We start from the raw sequence: 20,920 nt of genomic DNA on the forward strand, positions 1-20,920 counted from the left end.
ATGGATTCATTAAGTATCTGTGATGTGACATTGGCCCACGCTAGTGATGAACCTACAGAATTGTTTTCAATTTTCCCTTAATCCTCCTCAAATTCTTTCAGCTATTTGTTTCAGTCTTGTGTCCATCAAATTCAGATCTCATCAACTCAGTTTCCTGCAGTGTTAGGTAGCTGTTTAACATACAGAAAAAACCCTAAACCCTTATAAACCCTTTTTCGGCCCCAACAGTCAAGGGCCAGACAGGGTTAGCAACTGTCTATTTATATTCTTTCTATTTCCTTTTAATTATATTTAAAGGCAGGACCTGAAATATGTGCATCTTGTACATTTCCAGCCTTTAAAATGTTATTGAACTTAATTTATTTGCCACACCTAAACCAGTGATGTCATACCAATTAGCATTTCTATACATCGTATTTGACTATTACCATACCCTGGTCACATATTTAATTTATTCAAATGATAATTCACTCTACTTTTTCATGTTTACATCCATTTTCCTGCTGATGCACAATTGTCACAGTGCAAATGGGGCACACCTGAAAAGGAGAGCTTGTTGTTTGTCCCTAGAGTTTGTCCCCAGTGCCGTCTAAATAAAGGTTGAGTGAGTGAGTATCCTGTAATCTCCATATTCATTATTTCTCGTGCGAAATGCTTTGTGCCTCATCAGCATATTCCCCATGCAGTTGCCCTTAGCCTGCCGTTGTCTTCAGGGTTGTTGTACGGTGGGAACAGATATAGATGGAGTACTGCTGAGACTGTGTAAATATGTGGAGCTGGTGTTGCACCATTTGTTTTGGACTCCTATCTACAGACGGAAGTGCAGGGAGAAGTGTACAGGTGATGAGGTTATGTCGTGAGCGTATGGTCTTTTTTCATTGAACATCACAGATGGGTCAGTCACATTGCTACAGGAGATTTTGTGTAGATGATCAATATTTTTCAACATTAGGTTTTGAGAAGAGTTGCAGTGTAGTTGTGCCATTTGTTCAAGCTCTGACGCAGCTCTGACATGTGGATCACACATGTGATTTAACATACTGACAAGTTTCTGTGTAAAAGCATCACAAGTAAGAAGTATTTTTGTTTTTTACATGTTATGTAATGCATGATTGATTGGAAATCAGTCAATGCACCTTAAGTGAGTGAAATAAACAGATGACAACTTTAACCATTCAATTTGTTTATATTAGCTCTCTTGCATCACATATGTTTGAGTGGTGATCCGATCTGAGTGCTATATATGACACTTTTCACTGGGGAAAGAAAGCGTTTGACCATTGACCATTGTTTTGCTTGCAGTATGGTTGTACGTTACTTATCTATCAACAGTGTATTTCCTGCATAGAAACACATAGCATAGCTTCTATTAGTTGAAGTGGATATGTTGGATATTTCCACTGCATCATTGTGCAGTGAATCAGCCCTTTTCTTTGAAACTACGTCGACTTCCATGAAAGGCATGCAATACTTATATATGACACTGAATATGATGAAAAAGAAAATCAAGAGGCTATTGGACATTTTTCTACAGGGACTGAATTAGGGAGAATATTCATTGACCATTCATAACGTGCAGCACACAATGGCAGTTAAGCTGCTTTCTCTCTCTGCTTCTGTCTCTTTCTCTTATTCCTCTGCTACAGCTTCTGTGTTTGTTTATCTCACTACATTGTCAAACTTTCTCATTTTCCTCCATGTGACAACACCTTTTCTCTGAATTCTTCTTTTTTTTTTTTTCATTTACTGTGTTAAACCTCAGCCACTCTATACTTTGTCTCCATCAGTGATGGTTTTCCCCTTTCCTTTCTAAGGCTTGGTGGGGTTTTTTTCTTTCTTTTTCTGTCGTTCTTGACATCAAGAGTCAGGAGGACAGATAGTGAAAGGGAGAGACAGAACAGAGGGAATGGAGGGAGGATTATGGTATACAGACCATAACTGTGAAAAATAGATGTGTGCAGAGAAAGAAGTATAAAAAAAACCCATCTTTCTCTTCGTCTAGCATTCTCTTTCTGGTTCGACAGAGATAGCAGGGATAAAAGCTGGATTCCTGGATCAGGGTTCACCTCAATATTGTCATCCTGGGGAGCTTAGAGGCCGAGCGGCCGTATCGCAGTCTCAGTGATCACGGATGGTGGCTTTTAGCCAAACCTCAGACATAGACACATATGATCTATCCTACACAGGGGAGAAAAATGGAGTGTGTCGGGCCTCACAGGAGCTCAAAGGCTGATGAAACTCTACATTTACAGCATGTTGCCAAAGACTTGAGCATTATAAGATCACTGTGAATGGAATACAGCACAGAGGAAACATGCTGAGAGAAGAGATGTTTTAAGATGGGCCTTTTTCATTCATTGCTTTTAGTACAATCCTGTGGAAGCTGGTAGTTGACAGTATTTAGTCATTGATTAGTTGGGGGAGGGGGCATGTTCAGATTTAATGTGTTACTGCAGATTTCTGTTGTCAAGGTACAGTAGTTCCAAATGTGCGAGACCCTCAAGTGGGTCACAAGAGGAGATTTAACTCCTTGACTTAAAGGGACTATGAGGAGTTTTGGAAAGCGAAGTGTTTTCACACTACATTTCCCATGAGCCTCCGCGTGCATGGTGAAATTCTTGGATTGGCACAAGACGGACGAAAGCGAATACATTTGCCAAGAATGTTTTCATTGATCAAGAATGAAAGTCGGAGGTTCGAAGACGATCAGATACCGCTGTAGTTCCGACCATAAATGGCGATTTGCTGCGTTATTCCCATGACCCGCCAAGCAGCGTCCGCGAAACCGAAAGTTGGAAATGCTGGGCGAGCCGACCACTAAATGATAATAATAACAAAATAACGATATAGACAAAACGATATATTTATCGAAAATGGAGCCATTAACAAGTGTGGATAATGTAAATTCATCCACATTAATATGAGACTCTTTTATAACCAAAAAAAAAAACTCCTCGGGGTCCGTTTAACTTCTTGAAATTTGTTCTACGTATTAAGATTTTTCGATATTGAATGCAAAATGAAAGCATAACACATGCAAAATAAAATAAAAAAATGTAGAAGATGATGAAATCTTACTTTCTTTCCTAATTGTGAATCTGCTTGTTTTAGGATTTGAATATTACGTATATATTCTTTGTTTTCCTACCTTACCATTGGGTGGCAGTCCTTATGGTGCCCAAAAAACATGAACGTATTAAAAACTGTGTGTGTGTCTGTGTGTGTGTTTGTGTGTCAGAGGTTGACGTAAATTGTTTCACATGCAAAGGGGAGGGTAGTCTTAGTGTCAGCATTAGCTGGATGATTCTATGCATTTAGGCAGTATCTTATCATCCAGAGCAGCTTTACTACCACATCTACTCACTGTTAAGAACCACGTTTCAGTAAATCTGTAAATCCTCCATGCTATATCACTGCATTACCAAGTTTAGGAGAGCAGTTGCCATAAACTCCAAATGAGAGCAAATCAATTCAAAACTGCAGCCTCTGTTGTTCTGTGCTTTTGCCAAATTTCAACCTTCAGCTTCTGCTCCTGTGCGTCTGCATGTATATTTCCTTTGGCTTTTATTTACTTTTTTATGAGGACCAAATGCTTTCCCGAAGATGACTGAGATTAATGATGAAAAACCCAGATATTGTTTACCCTAACCCGAGTATCCTGTTGATTTATTTGTCTAGGATTTAGAAGGTTTAGTGGGAATCAAGATCAGAATTAGTATTCTTTTTGAAATTGGAAACAATCCTGTGACGCAATCACACCAGCTTCAACACACATCATGTTTATGTTGTGACCAAGGAGTGCTCAGGATGCTACATTGCTATATTACTATATCGCAACACACACACACACACACACACACACACACACACACACACACACACACACACACACACACACACACACACACACACAGACTCACAAGGTAAAAACAAAACAAACCAATCTGTCACATCTGGTAATTAGAGTACTGTGAATAAAAAATAATAAATGAAAAGTCCTTGTACTTTACTTGCATCTTCATCTGTGTAAACGCATTTGTAGCTCTTGTATCTCAACATATCTGCATAAGTGTACCTGTGTGTGTGTGTGTGTGTGTGTGTGTGTGTGTGTGTGTGTGTGTGTGTGTGTGTGTGTGTGTGTGTGTGTGTGTGTGTGTGTGTGTGTGTGTGTGTGTGTGTGTGTGTGTGTGTGTGTGTGTGTGTGTGTGTGTGTGTGTGATCAACAAGGGAGGGAGGTCCCTTCCCTGCTGCCCCACTGCTGTTGGTGTACTAATCATTCTTCCTGCCTCGCTCTTTGTGATTGCCAGCCCATCCCTGCACTGCAGCTAAATTGAATCAATTAAAATCTTTCTTGTAGATGGCTGCTGTTGCTTCCACTAGATTAGGCTTTGATCAAGAAACACACAAATAAATAAATAAGCCAGGGGAAAGGGAATAGAAAACGAATGAACTCAATTAAACAGTCAGCCGAGGGATGAGTCTGTCCACTGATGTCAGTGGGATGCAAATGCACTGAATTTGTTTGCGACAGAATCTCAGTGCTCAAGTCATTGTATGAGGCATCCTCAGTGGTGCATGTATGTGAAGCACGTACAGAAGTGCAAATATGCTTACGCCGATCGTGCTAACATGTAGATGGTTAGCGGATCTAATCTTTATAATGTTCACATGTCAGTGTAGAGGAGAAGCATGCTGACTTTCCTAAAGATCATTAAATACAATATACATCTGAATAAAGCCAATGGGACTGTCATTAGTCTTGAAGCAATTTGTCCAAAACCAAAGTTATGCAGCAGTATAATTCTGCCAGATTAAAGTCAGAGCATCATTTAAGTGTTTATTTAGGGAACATGATCATCTGCAATCCATTCAGTAGCTGCTGACATGCCCGACCAACACAGACGCCACTGACTCTAAAAAGAATACAATAGATGTCTTCATTTACCTCTGTTATAGAGGTAACCAGACATTTTACTTAAAAAAAAAGAAGAACATTATATAGACGGGCCTTTGTGCCTGTTTGTTTGTTTGGTTTGTGTTTTCATTTTGTCTGCTCCTGATTAAATGTTTGGGGTGATCCAATTCAGTGCTGATGAAATTCAACACTTCCATATTGATGTGTTTGTCTTGATCCATAGTTCCACAACACTAACTTCATTAGTACAAATCAAAGTCATGTTATACAACCTGAATGTTGTTTAAACTGCTGTCAATTGTACTTTTTTGTTTAAGTTGTATTGACACTAGCTTTTCCCCCCTTCCCTTCATATTGTTTTGTATTGAAAACCTACCCATGCTGCAGGGCTTTTAACCTGAAACACTTAACCTGAAGTGTTGAGTTTATTGGCAGCTTTAAAGTCAACAAAAGAAGTACAGTAGAAGGCATTAAAGGGATATTGTGTAGGAATTACTCCCATAGCGGTGCGGTCACAAACATCTTAATCATATAGGCTATTCTTTATGCTGCATTCACGCGGAATCGGGCAGACGAACAACAGTCGCTGCACGTGGTCTGTCAGCACGAGGCAAAACAATACACGTGACAATACTGTATGTTGTCATGGCGATGTTGTATTGTATTGTTGTATTGTTTACCGGCGTTCTCTCATCAATTAAAATGACATCCGGTTTGTTTCCGACTGCTGTCTGCCTGACTCCACGTGAATGCAGCATCAGTGTGACCCTCCATCCTTCCTCACACTAAACCGTGGTGATGGGTTTTCACAGACGTCACCTCAATCGTTTCTCCCCAAGCCGACAGCTCCGGTGTCTCAGTTTCCGTGGTTACTTACGGTCACGCTGCCACTGAACATAAAAGATGGCGGTGCAACATGGCAGCCAGCGCTGAGCTTAGCCGCATATGAATGATATGACTGGCAAATTCAAATCTTACCGGAGCACTTCAGTTTGTTGATGGGGGTAATTACTGATTAATGAAACATACTTTTGAAAGAAATAATCGATTTTCATGAACAGACAACAAGAGAAGCTACACATTGTCCCTTTAAGATTATTTAGACTAGTGTTTTTAGACTTTCAGCAGGAGAGAATGGCATGACTCCATGTTGTACTAATCAGATAATGTTGTAGGTATAAAATGACACTGGCTCAGTGTTTCTAGCCAGCCCTCATTTGTTCATGGAGGAAATTTTAATACTAGTTGTCCCCTCGGATGGAATATTTGATATTGACGGAGCAGTTATGACATGATTCCATTCAGGCGCCTCCTCGTTGGCTTTACTGCACAAATGAGCCATTCCTGCATCCCTGTGGAAATGAACTGCAGTGTTGACTGACACGGGGTAATCAGCACTCCACTTAGCCACAGAGTGGGACCCTGGTGAGAATAAGAACATGAAAGAAGACGGGGGAAAGAAAGATGTGAGAGGTGGTGTGGGACAGTTCATGGGTGAGGTTGGTGGGCGTGGGGGGACTCCCTGGACGCCTGCAGCAGGTAATGGAGCTTTTAGCATGGACATCAGAGGGAGAGGGTGGTGGTGGTGGTGGTAGTGGTGGAGGGGGTTGGACATGGAATTGCTCTAAAAGACCAGAGCTCTCCCCTGCGTATACTTTGAGGTACCTTGTCTCATCAGTTCTTTCATACCTCACTAGCACTGATCTTCATGCAGCCACAGGAACCTGAGGGATTACATTGGTTGAAGAAAAGGGGGAAAAAATATCAGGGTTTGGGGTGTAGATGAATGTGGGGTTTAAGACTGACAGTCGGATGGAGTGGAAGTAGTTTTGTTGTAAAGGTGATGGGTATACTTTGATTATAGGATTGCATAGGAGTACATGCATGTGTTTACATGCACATGCTTTTTTTATTAGTTGATGTGCGTATTGCAGTATGCCCCTCTTTAATTCAGGTGGTCTTATTGGTGATAATCAAATTTCACTCCCTCTGATCACTGAAAAAAGAACTGTGTTGGTAAAATAAACTATAGCAAAGAGTATTTCATTAGGGTTCAGTCATTCTGAAGTGGCCCATTGAACCGTTTGTATCTTCTTCTACTCTTGAGTGCAACAATATCCATTAGTAGAGGGGCTGTTAAAGCACAAGAGACTCCTTTGACCAAAAAGTCCTTTTGTAATTTTTGTCCTATTATGGACTTGTTGGAGTTGGATGTGCACAGCTTTTCTTCCCAGGAAGTGAATACTATACTTACACTGAAAAATCAATTTAGAGTGGTTGAGATGTGTTTGATTATCTGGATTTTCAAGTTACCAAATAAACTATCAGATACTCTTCTTAGAATCACTACCTGCAAAAGACAATGCGAGTATAGATTACCATTAGTTAAGTCACTTAGCTGTTCAAGCGTGAGTTTTATCACATTCACTCCTTGGGTCGGCCCATCACTGATGATGTGGCTGATGAGTGTTGCACTAAAAGACTTGTTGAAACACAAGGTATTATTATACAGTGCATTACAGCATGACTTGCTTTCAGTTGACACAAAGTTTGAGTTGTACACTATGTTGAATGGTTTATTATAAGGTGATAAAAACACCCTGGATCATTATATCCTTGTATAAGCATATCCATCAGGGAATTTGTGAGGAGTGGAATTATAAATGGCCTTCATGTGAGATGCAGAGGCTGAAGCAGATCTACTATAACCCTAACCCTGATTTGGTTTTACTTTGACATCTGCTTTGCTTGGTCCGTCTCAACGACTTTTGAATTTAATTTCTTTGCCCTGAGAAAACAAGCCCATGTTACGCTGAACAAACCAAAGCTGCTTTTATGATGTTTCCTGTTCTATTCAGGGCTAGGCCGTGGATTACAATACAGCTTTCTCTGAAATGAGACTGTCTGTGTTATATTTAACGTATCCACACATTAAGTGTCTCTGTGGGATAATAACTCCTGTTTTATGATAGGGAATTATTAAATAGTCTGGCTTGTTGGTTTTCCTCGCTAAAAGGAGAAATATGCCTTGTTATCTACTGGCAGCTATGCTCAGAGTGTTCAATTTTTTTATTTTTATTTTCCTTTTTTTATCAGGTAATTATCTACGAATGTCTATGAAAATATTTTTTCTATGAGAAAAATAAATCTCCATCTGAACATTTCACACAGTGCATATAACGGCTAATCTGTTTCAACCCTTTTTTTTTTTGTTAATGTATCTTTTCCATATGGCTCTGTCAAGCTGACCTTGAGTGAAAATCTAGACACAAAATCATTAAGTGGTGGCCCATTGCTTGTGATAATTACATAGCTTCATAGTAATTGCAGGGTGACAAAATTACAAAGAGAAAAAATTGCTGTTTTTATATCACAGGAATACATACAGTACATCCAGAACGCCCCTCTTCTATCCTGTCACTTTTCATCTTATGTCCTTTATCTCTTCTGTACTTGTTACCACTGTATGGTTTGCAGAGTTTTCTTGCGATAGTTGTTGTGGCTGTTGTGTCTGATGTGTGTATTTTTCCTCTTAAATCAATAATTCATTTGCTTTGAACTTGTGTATTTGCTCTTGACGTACCATATGATTTTTTTTTATTGAACAGAGACATTCATTTCCTTTTTAGCAACAAACTATTCATTTCAACATTGTTTTGCTTGCACCATTACAACCTTGATGGCTTTCAATATAAGGAAACGGTCCCTTTAGGAAAATGGTATACGAATATGTAACAAATGGTATACAAATATTCATGGGTACTGTTTTAAAAAGAGGGAGAATTTCATGCCACTAAAAATAATTGTTCAGTTGTTTATTTTCATGCCAGCTGTTAATGTGAAGTAATATTATTGTTAAGACACTAGTAACAGTATAAAAGAAGTACAGCCCCAAGCTAACATCCCCTCTGTTCTCTGTCCTTTTGTGCAGGGTTCCTGAGTACAGGTGACCAGGCAGCCAAAGGGAATTATGGTTTGTTGGACCAGATCCAGGCTCTGCGTTGGACGAGTGAGAACATCGCAGCTTTCGGAGGAGACCCGTTACGTATTACTGTGTTCGGCTCAGGTGCCGGAGCTTCCTGCGTTAACCTGCTCACGCTGTCTCACTACTCCGAGGGCAACCGGTGGAGCAACTCCACCAAAGGTAAAAAAATCAAAGTCACTGTGAATTTACATGGGATCCTTGTTAAGATTTAAGTATGAATTCAGCACTGTATGTGGACCTCAGTTATGTTGATAATCACTTACTGTATCAAGAGCTGTTTTCACTTGTTTTGGCTACATATGATCCATCCTCTGAACTGAGCTTTTTGTACTGGTGTAGAGAGAAACTGCTTTTGAATACATCTACAACTGTGAAATGGTAACAACAAGTCCTCAAATAGTGCCATTTCCAAGTACAAACTACTGTGAGATGAAATAAATAAGCTCTGCATGTTTTATATGAAGGCAAGCTGATTCATTATAAGGTGTTTGGCCTTGTGTTGCTTATGTAAAACATGATGAATACAAAAAACGTGGAGATGTAAAGCTCTGCCCTGCAGGATACATAACTCAGTCAGAAGGTCAGCAATGAAACAAAGGTCTCCTTTAAAATTTAATTTATTGAAGATTTATATTCAAGAATCTGGAAGAAAAAGAACAATTGAATTAAACACACACACATAATGAGTCAGAAACATTAACTGTGTGTTGTCTTTTTTTCAGAGAAAAATAAAAGTAGGCTACCTGAAATGATTATGCTCATGCAATGCACAGAATTGGTCATAAAACATATGAAATATTACACGATGGAATGATCGGTATCAACATTTGAAGGATAATCCTGTTTAAGTTTTTATTTTCCAATGAAAGGAACAAAACCAGGGGGACACACAGGCTTGGCTGTTTGGTAAAAGAGCTGTCCTGCCACTGTAGTCTTCAGCAAACATCACTGAAAGACAAACTTGCTGTGGAGTTGACTGATCATGTTCCAGTAAACTGATTATTGGAAATGCATGTTTGTTTGGTTGAGCTGGTAAAAATCTTTTTTCCTGGACAACAGACCAGGGCTGGTAGAATTGGCAGTGATTGTTTGACTGCAAAATAAAGGATGGAATGTATTTGTAATTGATCCTTACAATGGGGTTTTAAGAACTCATATTTCAACATTTTCTCCTAGATCTCTTCTAATCTGTTGTTCCAGTTATACTGCAGTGACACCATGTATGCTGGTTGTATTATATTCGGAATCAATGTTTTTTTCTTTCTTTTTTTTTTTAAATCACTGAATGAAGCACTACATTCATCACCATCAGCAGATGTGCCAGGAGGTAGTTGGGGTGGATGGTGGGCCTACAGAGCGTGAAGTCTGTAGTTAGGTTTACCCAACAAAGCCTTTGGCCAAGGTTGGGATTGTGATATTACAATTATCACAATTACAATGATGAGGTCCTGCCTTGCTTTGTCAAATGTAAATCAAGGAGGGGGAACAAAGGAAGTCTCTTCACTGATCCCTTTCCTAAAGTATAACTACACAAACTAGTGCGGCTGCCACAAACTATACTTTCCATCTGTTACGCGACCCTGTTAACGTCACTGACGACACTGATTCTCATTTAATTTCCTCTTGAGTCCATTGCAGTCATGACAGTATGCATTTCTGTGCAGGTTTCGGGGGCTTCAGATTATACTGTTTGATCTTATCACAATTTGTTTCTTTCTTTCCTCCCTGTCTGCTGTTCTCTTCCATAGGCCTGTTCCAGAGGGCAATCGCCCAAAGTGGCACAGCTCTGTCCAGCTGGGCCGTCAGTTTTCAGCCAGCAAAGTATGCCAGGATGCTGGCCCGGAAGGTGGGCTGTAACCTGGAGGACACCGTGGAGCTTGTCGCGTGCCTGCAGAGAAAACACTACAAGGAGCTGGTGGATCAAGACATTCAGCCAGCCCGCTACCACATTGCCTTTGGACCTGTTATCGATGGAGATGTTATCCCTGATGACCCTCAGATACTCATGGAGCAAGGTATTCATTTACCTTGCTTGAGGACAAGCAGTCTCCAACAAGGTTCTGATTCTAAATTTGTATTTTTCTCACCCATCTGCTCACTCTCTTTCCAGGTGAGTTCCTCAACTATGACATCATGCTGGGAGTGAACCAGGGCGAGGGCCTTAAGTTTGTGGAGCTCATTGTGGACAACGAAAATGGCGTCCAGGCTAATGACTTTGACTACGCTGTGTCCAGCTTTGTGGATGATCTGTATGGCTATCCAGAGGGTAAAGACATCCTTCGGGAGACCATCAAGTTCATGTACACTGACTGGGCTGATAGGCACAACCCAGAGACTCGGCGGAAGACACTGCTAGCCCTGTTCACTGATCACCAGTGGGTGGCGCCGGCTGTTGCCACGGCTGACCTGCACTCTAGCTTTGGGTCGCCAACATATTTCTATGCCTTCTACCACCACTGTCAGACGGAACAGGTGGGTGTCTGTGTGTAGTAGAGCAAATGCAGGAAAAATACGGTGTATGGAGTTTAACTCTCCTCAAATCATGTGGACATGTCTTTCCCTCAGTTTAGGCCATCTGCTGTAGAGCAACATTCTTTGTTTCTTGGTTATGTGTCTAACTCTTTGTATGCAGTAACCTCTGAGGTTTACATTGTGTTCCTTTTGTGCACATGTTTAGAGTTGAACAGAATCACTGTATACAAGAAGTGCACAGTTTTTTTTTTTAATTAATGTAAACCAGCAAGACAATCACTGAGAAGTAATCAACATACTGTTGTAGAGAAGGTTCCTTGTTTGTCAGATTTAGGAAGATATCTTCTTATTTATTTGTCACATTATGACAGATGTTGGAAAATAACGAGGCCTGTTTATTCCTGTAACAATATTAGAATCAACTAGTAAGCACCCAGAGAAGAGACTAGCATTGATTTTCAAACTCCTTGTGAAACTGCCTTCTGCCAACACCACTACACTGACTAATTATTTAGTCCTGAATGAAAGGGATGAGTGGTGATTAAGTCCCCACAACAGGCTACAACTAGTGACATGTACTTCAACATTTTTGTTTGGAATTCAGCTCAAAGCTGTCATCCTCTGCCTGTACAATCCCTTTATTTCTCACATTGTCTCTCTCTGTAATATACTGAATAATGGGCCAAATATTGTGGGCAAAATAATACTAAAAACCATTAATTTAAATAATTTTCCCATCTCTCTCAAAGAATATTACATTTTTCCAGTGTCTTTGATTTGTTTGTGTTTGTGTTTGTGTTTGTGTTTGTGTTTGTGTTTGTGTTTGTGTTTGTGCATGTCGTCACCATATCCATTGTGTATCGGCAACAAAAATAACGCCATTTTATGTCCTGTATCTGTCACATGAATGTAATAATACTGATGTGATCTGATTCATCTGCTGCTCATTAGGTACCACCGTGGGCAGACGCAGCACATGGAGATGAGATCCCATATGTGTTTGGCCTGCCAATGATTGGACCCACAGAGCTGTTTCCCTGCAACTTCTCCAAGAACGATGTGATGCTCAGTGCTGTAGTCATGACTTACTGGACAAACTTTGCCAAGACAGGGTATGTTGACACGACACAAAGCTCCGGAAATCAAATACACATAATTCTCTATATATATGCTAACCATGGAGTGGAACAATACTATAGCTTAATATAGCCTGCTATCTAATTTCAAATGTACTGTTCACTAGTACTACAGTTCAAGCAATAACTAGACCAAATTCAGTGCAACTCACTCTCACGCTAACAACTTACTGTACACTCATGCGTCCTTTACGCTGATTTCATCCCGCATGGTGTTTGTTTATGTTGTGATTAGTGTAGCCTACACCTCTCATCTTTCTCACACAGGGTTTGAATAAATGTGAGTTTCTTTATTAGTTTATTAGTTGTTGTTTTTTACACTGAGCACCGGTTCTCAGTGTATCAGATCAAACCTGATTAAGGATATTAGTAAACTCATTATTCGGTCACTCTGAGCTCGGACCTCCGGACCAAGACAGCTGTTTCCTCCTGGGAGAGGTTCGGCCTCTGGCGTCGCTGTCTCCTCCGTCCATGTCAAAGTATAAAATAACAAACTTGCAGTGCGCATCGCCCGCGGCGCAGTTAAAGGTGAGGAGAGGAGCTCATTTGATTGGTGAAGATCCGAATCGGCTGTGTTAATCCCACTTCTCCTCCTCCTGTCTCCCTCCCGCCATGTCTCCTCCCCCTTTGCCGTTTGCGCCGGTAGGAGGGACGAGGGGCGGGCTTGCGCTGGAGTAAGTCGGACTGCGCTGCCCACCAAACTTACGAAATGGACCTGGACACGCCTAGTTGGCGTGGCGAAGCTGCGCTGCACTTAGACTTCGCTCGGTCTAGGAAACTAGAGCTCATTAAGTCCAAACACCCCTCACTTTGTTCTTTTTTCTCATTCTGTTAATAAACAATGTTTCATCCCATCTATGAACTAAAACAAAGACAAAATTGGTAATACCATATGTTAATGCCAAATGACAACAAAAGCAAGTGCTTATTATTGTGTACCTTAGCAGATTTAGCTTCAACCTAGGTTCTCGAACATAAAATCTATTGCACTGCACCTTGTCTGGTATCGGTCACATGCCATAAAGAAGTTATGGACCCAAAAGTGACACTTTATACATGTCAAACTCAAAACTATCAAATTAAAGTAAAATATCAAACTTTTTGGGCCATCTCCTCTATGCCATTCTTTTTCCTCACCATTTTGTCCAAGTTTTTCGTACATTCTTTCCGCTCGAAATTACATTTTCTTTTGCACGTGTGGTCTTTTACATGTATGAATCAGCTATGAAAAGCAGCAGAAGTAATTTCATGACTTTCTTTTTTTTTGTCATTATCACACCAGCCTCCCCTTAAAGGGATAGTTCAACATTTTGGCAAATTGGCCCATTGCCATAATCGCTATAGTCATAGCAGTAGGTTCGTTACCTTTATTTGTCGGTGTAAGCTATTTTTAGAACGGCGGAGCGAAGCAGCAGGCTGCTCAGAGCTACGCTATGGAGGCTAATGGAATTTCTTGGTTTCCCTCATCAAACTCATCAAATACACAATCCCAAAACTCCAAAATGCTTTCGTGGACAAGTTGTGACCTGCACATTCACCACGCTATGAGATAATAATGGAACGTTACGAAACGGAGCCGTTTTTGAGGTAAATACAGAGTCTGCTTGCTGAAAAACTGTCCCTGAAGGCAACGCGCATCAGCGGTTTTGCATGAATTTACCTCTAAAACAACTCTGTCTGGTAACGTTCCGTTATTGTCTCATAGCGTGGTGATTGTGCAGCTCACAACTTGTCCACGACAGTGTTTTGGAGTTGTTGGGTTGTGTATTTGATGAGTTTGATGAGGGAAACCAAGAAATTCCCTTAGCCTCCATAGCGTAGCTCTGAGCAGCCTGCTGCTTCGCTCCGCCGTTCTAAAAATAGCTTACACTAACAATTAAAGGTAACGAACCTACTGCTATGACTATAGCGATTATGGCAATGTGCCAATTTGCCAAAATGTTGAACTATCCCTTTAAATTAAATGACAAAGCTAAGTGCATATGTTTGACCCTCTTTGAAAGCCTAGAAGACTCTGATAGTCATACACTGCTGTCCAGTCATTTCCGGTAGAGAAAACTGATTTACAATGATTTTATGAAAAGACAGGCACGGTGTCATTTAAACCATTTTTGTGGACGTTTTTTAAAGTCACTCTTACAGTACGTGCACCTACTGTTACAAGACCACAAGAACTAATTGATAATTCAATTGTATTTGTGTTTTCTCTGTTCTGATGACCAGTAGTGAATTGTGCTATTGTATTTTATAGTACAGTGTAATTGGTATTCTACGCAGATACGCCCTACATATCACCAAATACATTTTTAATTAATGGTCGTAGCCTGAAGAGCAACATACTTGATAGGACAGAATTAAAACTCCTTTTTTCCTCTCTTCTGTCTCATGTTGCCTTTCAGCATATAGTCATGGTGGTAATTGTTTTTCAAGAGTGTAATGGCAGGACACTGGCTTTCTGTGCACTGCCCAGTAGCCCTGAGGGAAACAGAGAGGCACTAATGATCTTCATATATAACCTCAAATTGACGTGGAATGCCCGGTACCTGGGAGATTTATGCCACCAATTTGAATGGTTAAGCGTGTTCCTGATGAGGTCTGGCTGGCTCCATATGCCACTCTCAGACAATGGGGCGCTCAGTGGGTCTGAATGGGCCCCCATACCTCACATGGCTGCTCTGTTCTGCAGAGATTAAGTGTAAGTGGGTGTATTTAACATGGGATCACATGCTGCATATGCCCTGTAAGCTCCTCTGTATAAGGCTGTGGGGATTCATATGAAGTGGACCTGCATTTATGGTCATTCTTGTGTTTTTGTCTTAATTCTAAAGTAAATGATGGTTAAAAAAAGAAATGAAAAGAAAAAAGATTATATGCAAGATTAAAGCAACTTTGTACCTTGTTCTCAGTTTGGGTTGTAGTCACTGTGCTTTTTGGGAATTATCAGCATGGTTGACTTAAAATAAATCATATTCATTGCTTGGCTGGGAGATTATTTTTATGTCCAAATTGTACACACATAATGCACTGGCTGACAGATGTATACTGTATAATATATAAACTGATTTGTGATGTCTTAGTTTGTGACATTTGGATAAAACTTTCTGTCATGTTGAAACCTTTTCGTTCAATTGGACTAACTAACTAATCATCTGTGAGTAATGATACCCTTTTTGACCTTTTTTTTCCTTCATTTTATCAGGTGCGATATCTCAGACACTGTTGATTAAAATTTGATGAAACCTTGGGGCTGCATCTCACCACCACTTTCCTATATTTTCATAATTACACTGATTAGCCTGAGGGGGATGCTGTACTTGGGTCAAAATTAAATTTTTAATAATCAGACAGTTGTGTCTCGAAAGGTCCACTTCAAATTTTGTTTGGCTGTAGTCCTTCCTGCCCTCTCAAGTAAACAACCACTAGATGATGTAACTGTTACTGACTGGCCAGGGGAGGACTGCATTGTCCACAGGGAGTGTGGTGCAGTGTTTCAAATGTGCTTGTTTCTGCCATTAAACCATCTCAGATGTCACCTCACTGTATAATTTCACTTTCCCTTTAACCTTCCTCAGGGACCCAAACCAGCCTGTCCCACAAGACACCAAGTTTATCCACACCAAGCCCAATCGCTTTGAGGAAGTGGCATGGACACGCTATAACCAGAAAGACCAGCTTTACCTGCACATTGGCCTGAAGCCCCGGGTCAAAGAGCATTACCGTGCCAACAAGGTACAGTCACACATTACTAAATGTGTTTTGGGGTTTATTGTTTGCCGTTTTACACTGAATACTGATGGTAGCCATCTTGGAATGGAGAACACAAAGTGGATTGGAACGTCAACTAAGCTAACTTGGGGATTCATACATTTTTCTGATATCAGGAAGTTTGCTCACCTTTTACTGGGGTATATTGCAATGATAAACCCTGTGGCACTCTTAAACGGCTCTGGAGTAGGATAAATTAAGATTTGATCAGCTTAATTCACTGCACCTGAGTACAACATGGGGCTACTTTGAATGTTGTTGTCAGAGATGCCCCAGGTGATCAACCACTGATCATTATCAGCCGATTTTCATTACAAGTAGCCTACTTGATCAGTCGATTGGAACTATTCTCCTAGTGACCGATTACCTATGGTTAATACTCTGGTGACAGTGGCTAAGAGGCGCACTGTGTGTTGTGTAGTGCAGTCTGTGTGGTGCCTTCAACCTTGTGTAATACCCTGGTGTGCAACAGGCTGCAAAAATAATGCAGGCTTATGGCCACATAGAAATTTTTACTACTTTTATTAAAGTGTGCGAGACTAATATAATGTTCGTCTTCTGCAATGCATGCCAAAAATAATCCCTAAAAACTCATCCTTGGATAATAATAAATGCAGCAATTATTTAATTACCTCTTCTTTCTTCAAGCTCTTTTTTCATGCACTGTTTATAGTTTTCTCATTTAGTTTTGGCAACAAATAAAATGAACAAACAAGGCTCTTTTTTTATTCTTGTGCCATTGTCAGCTGGAAAGCCCACAGTTAAGTGAGTTTCTATCTTTGGGAAACCACTTACACAGGATAACTGATGTTAGGTTCAGAGGATATGGGCAATCTCTGTATAAAGAAACCAGTGTTGTTTTATTGTTGGATCAAGATATTGCTTCATTTACATTTTCTCTCTTTTCTGCAGGTGAACTTGTGGTTGGAGCTGGTTCCTCATCTACACAGCCTCAATGAGGTCACTCAGCTCATCCCAACCACCACCAAGGTTGGCAGTAATTCATCTATACAGTAGTATTACCACAGTTGTACCCCTGAGTAGTTTTCCTTACCTTTACATTCCAAATGTGAAGTAAACATGATTGTATGGTACTCAAGGACCAAGTCTTTTGATCTGTAAAATTGCATTATAGCCAATTCAGCTTGGCCTTTTATCTAAATATCTGTATTGACCTTCCTTTGCATTTACAGATGCTTTTCTTTCCCATCTGATTGAAATATATAGAATTCTGTTGTACAAATACTTGGAACTGTATCAAAGAAATCAACTACATGTTGACCATTGTTCTCGGTTTTGTCAGATCCCTCCACCTGAGGCTACCAATCGTACCCCAAAACCCAAGGTTCTGGTGACCAAACGGCCCAACCCAACACCATTCCCCACCGAGACCCAGGACAGCCAAAACCAGCCACACCTGGTAGACCAGCGTGACTACTCCACCGAGCTGTCAGTGACCATCGCCGTTGGAGCCTCCCTGCTCTTCCTCAACATTCTGGCCTTTGCTGCTCTTTACTACAAGAAAGACAAGCGTCGGCATGATGTCCACAGGCGCTGCAGCCCCCAGCGAAGTGCTGCCAATGACATAGCCCACACTCAGGAGGAGGAGATCATGTCTCTGCAGATGAAACAACACTCGGACCTGGACCGGGATTGCAGAGGGGTGGGAGACTCCCTGCACCCACACGATGTGGTGCTGAGGACTGCCTGCCCGCCGGACTACACTCTGGCCATGAGGCGCTCACCAGATGACATCCCGCTCATGACACCAAACACCATAACCATGATCCCCAGCACCATGGGGGGGCTCACCTCTCTCCACTCCTTCAACACCTTCCCCAGCAGTGGGCAGAATAACACCCTGCCCCACCCACACTCACACTCCACCACCCGGGTATAGCCCTGTGGACGCACCCACACAGGCAGGACTCTGATGGCTGAAGCAAAAAGCTAATGCCACTGCTGCAGCAGGGACTTAAGGCCGACATGCTGACAAACACAGATATGTCATGAGCTGAAATGCCAGCCTGGAGTTGCCAGATACCCATGGAATTACACTGGGATTCTACAACACCCTGTTAATACCTGAGGGAATATAGTCAAGGGATTTCTGGGGGTTTGGACCGGAGGAAAAAAAAAGAATAATTATGTTTTTGTAGAAAAATAAAAGACAAGAAGAAAAAAAGTACAAATAAGGGTTGAAGAAAAACAACCTCACAAGCTAAAACAAAGAGGAGGATGTTTTTTATCGTTATTTTTGTTCTGATATTGCAGCAAAACAAGGTACAGTAAACTACTTTTTCTTTCTAGCGACAGATATGGCCTTCGGGATCTTTTGACAAATGACTGCTTGACGGTATTATCTGGAAGCAGAACAGAGCATCAGACACGCCTCGGAGGTGAGAAGAGGGAAGCACTTTGTAAAAGCAAGAAAACATATTGTTTTCCTTTGGCATCACACTGCAGATTACTCTGTGGGGCACAGAGTAGATTTAGGCATGTGTTAACTTCATAAATGGAGGCTATGTAAGATAAGGCAAAAAACAATTGTGAGAAGAAGGACTGAAAATATCAAGGAAAAAAGAAACCCTGTATGCACAATGGAATCAATTTGAGGAAAAAAATGTCATAGATACTTTTCATCCATTTATTTTTGAGGATTGGGAACAACTTTATTGTATAGAAGCTCTTTACATATCTAGATCTGTACACTAAGCACCAAGGCTGTTTAAGCCCTCTTCTCTTGGGGGGGCCCGATACTGCAAACCAGCCAGCAGGACTGAACCAATGGAAAGTGTGGATCCACCTACTGGCTTTCTGGCAGTTCCAACTTCAACACCGAGAGCTGGGGGACAAAGGATAATTGGATATTTTAGCACGATGCGCATGACAATTTATCTGCTTAATGGCTGCTCTGCTGATTATGTCATTATTAAGAATAATTTTCACCCTCTCCCTTGCATTGGAGTAATTTCAGATGGATTTCCTGATTGGATTACAGGAAAACACACACCCTCACAGGACCATGAGAAATGCAGCTCCAGGTTGTGGATGTTATGGATGTTATGGGTTTGAATTGGGGACAGGAGGGGGAAGGGCTGGGGATATGGTAAAACTTTCTTGCATAACATAATATAGCTTGAGTGGAGCTGGGCATATAAGGACTAGTTTTGTACTATGTGTGTTGGTACTACTTTTTGATAGTGTTCAAATCACATTACACTGTATCAATCAACCTCATTGTACCTTCAGTTGAAATCAGTGTTATTTGCTATTGTACCTATCGGACCACTTTACTGTATAGAAGTAATTACCTACACTGCTTATTCCATTACCCATGTTTCTTTTCTTTAATTGGAAGGTGTGTTGACCGAGTGATGCAGTGGATGCCCATTGAAAGAAATGGAGGATAGAGGAGTAAATCTCTGGGCTATGTAGCTTTTCTTTTCCTTTTTCCAGTCAGGTCCAGTAGAGCTGTTTATACATTAATTACCTGTACACGACTTATACAAGTCAGAGGCCAAGCACAGACAGATCTCACCTGGTTGATCTCTCTGGAAATGCACAGGAGGCGGATGGGACAAAGCTAAGGTCAGGATAGATCAATTCCCATGATGCACCTTTCATGTAGTTTTCATTCTTACCCAAGGCTGATCATCTTTGGAGGTACATTGTGTTATTAGAATGAAGTATACAGGCCTTCTGTAGACCCATGGTCATCTCTCTACACCTGACTTAAAGAGATTCCTTTTTTTTCCCTTCAGCTCCACTCTTTTTCTGCTAGAGATTTTCTTCTTTCGCATCTTTTAGACTGAACTTGACAGGTTGGGCTGTTGAGCAAAATGGTTTCCCCTCCCAGCCACACCACCTTCCGTTTACCATCTCTTGAAAGGCTGTCTACCATTGCTAACATCCTTAGGTCAGTGACGCCTCGGCAGCTAACAATGTTAGCCACTGGGGTAGGAATGTGACATACAGCGAAGCAGACTGCAGTTGCATTCGCTTAAGAGGTTGGAGTCATTGTGGGGATAAAGTGGTGATTTTTAGAACAGACAGAGAGAGGAATACCCCTGATGGCAAGACTGTTGTGCTCAGATCTGTATGCTGGCGCAGAGATGCCACTTGGTAAGCTGAAACATTTGACTCCCTGTTTTCTCTTCAGTAAAGTGTAGATGTGTGGAGGCCTCAGTTGTGAGAATACATCCTGCCCCTTTTGGCTCACTCACAAATGCTGTGCAGTCATTCAAAATAATGAGTGCAGACTACTGTGACCCCATATAACATTGTGTTAGACAAGCTGGATGGGAGGAAAACAGTCTGGTCTGTTGTAGTAAATGTTGCTTTTTTGGATAGTATTTAAATTAAACCAATTACAGATGTTTGCGTCATATTGTTTCTCTGGAAATTAACCACCATGGCTTGATCTTTGATTTAAACAGAACAAGACAGATTCCAAGACTATTATCACACATCATCCTTGTCATACCCTCTTTTATACAAGCAAGCCAACCGTATTAAAAAAGTGAATTTCAGTCTGCTGATATTGTAAGGACAGGCCACAAGCTTTCTAGCAGTAGTACTCAGCTTGCCAGTGTCTGATTGGCAATAGCCGCAACGCATTTGCAAATGATTTGCATGTGTGTGCAA

The 20,920-nt window shown here is 41.0% G+C and overlaps 1 protein-coding gene across 2 annotated transcripts in view; it reads left to right on the plus strand.

The window, feature by feature from the left end:
* The window catches only part of nlgn1 (neuroligin 1), a gene marked incomplete at both ends in the record, with an annotated part of 287,041 nt that extends 268,868 nt beyond the window's left edge, over positions 1-18,173 (plus strand). The window contains 7 exons of one of the 2 annotated variants that reach the window (XM_083970483.1): positions 8,847-9,059; positions 10,649-10,915; positions 11,011-11,372; positions 12,324-12,484; positions 16,081-16,237; positions 17,186-17,263; positions 17,577-18,173. In XM_083970483.1, coding sequence (XP_083826609.1) covers positions 8,847-9,059; positions 10,649-10,915; positions 11,011-11,372; positions 12,324-12,484; positions 16,081-16,237; positions 17,186-17,263; positions 17,577-18,173 — 1,835 coding nt within the window. The remainder of the gene's footprint in view (positions 1-8,846; positions 9,060-10,648; positions 10,916-11,010; positions 11,373-12,323; positions 12,485-16,080; positions 16,238-17,185; positions 17,264-17,576) is intronic. The other variant, XM_083970484.1, reaches the window with a different exon arrangement.
* Positions 18,174-20,920: the final 2,747 nt, after the last annotated feature.

Source organism: Trachurus trachurus (assembly GCF_905171665.1).
Source record: "Trachurus trachurus genome assembly, chromosome: 4".
Taxonomy (NCBI): Eukaryota; Metazoa; Chordata; class Actinopteri; order Carangiformes; family Carangidae; genus Trachurus; species Trachurus trachurus.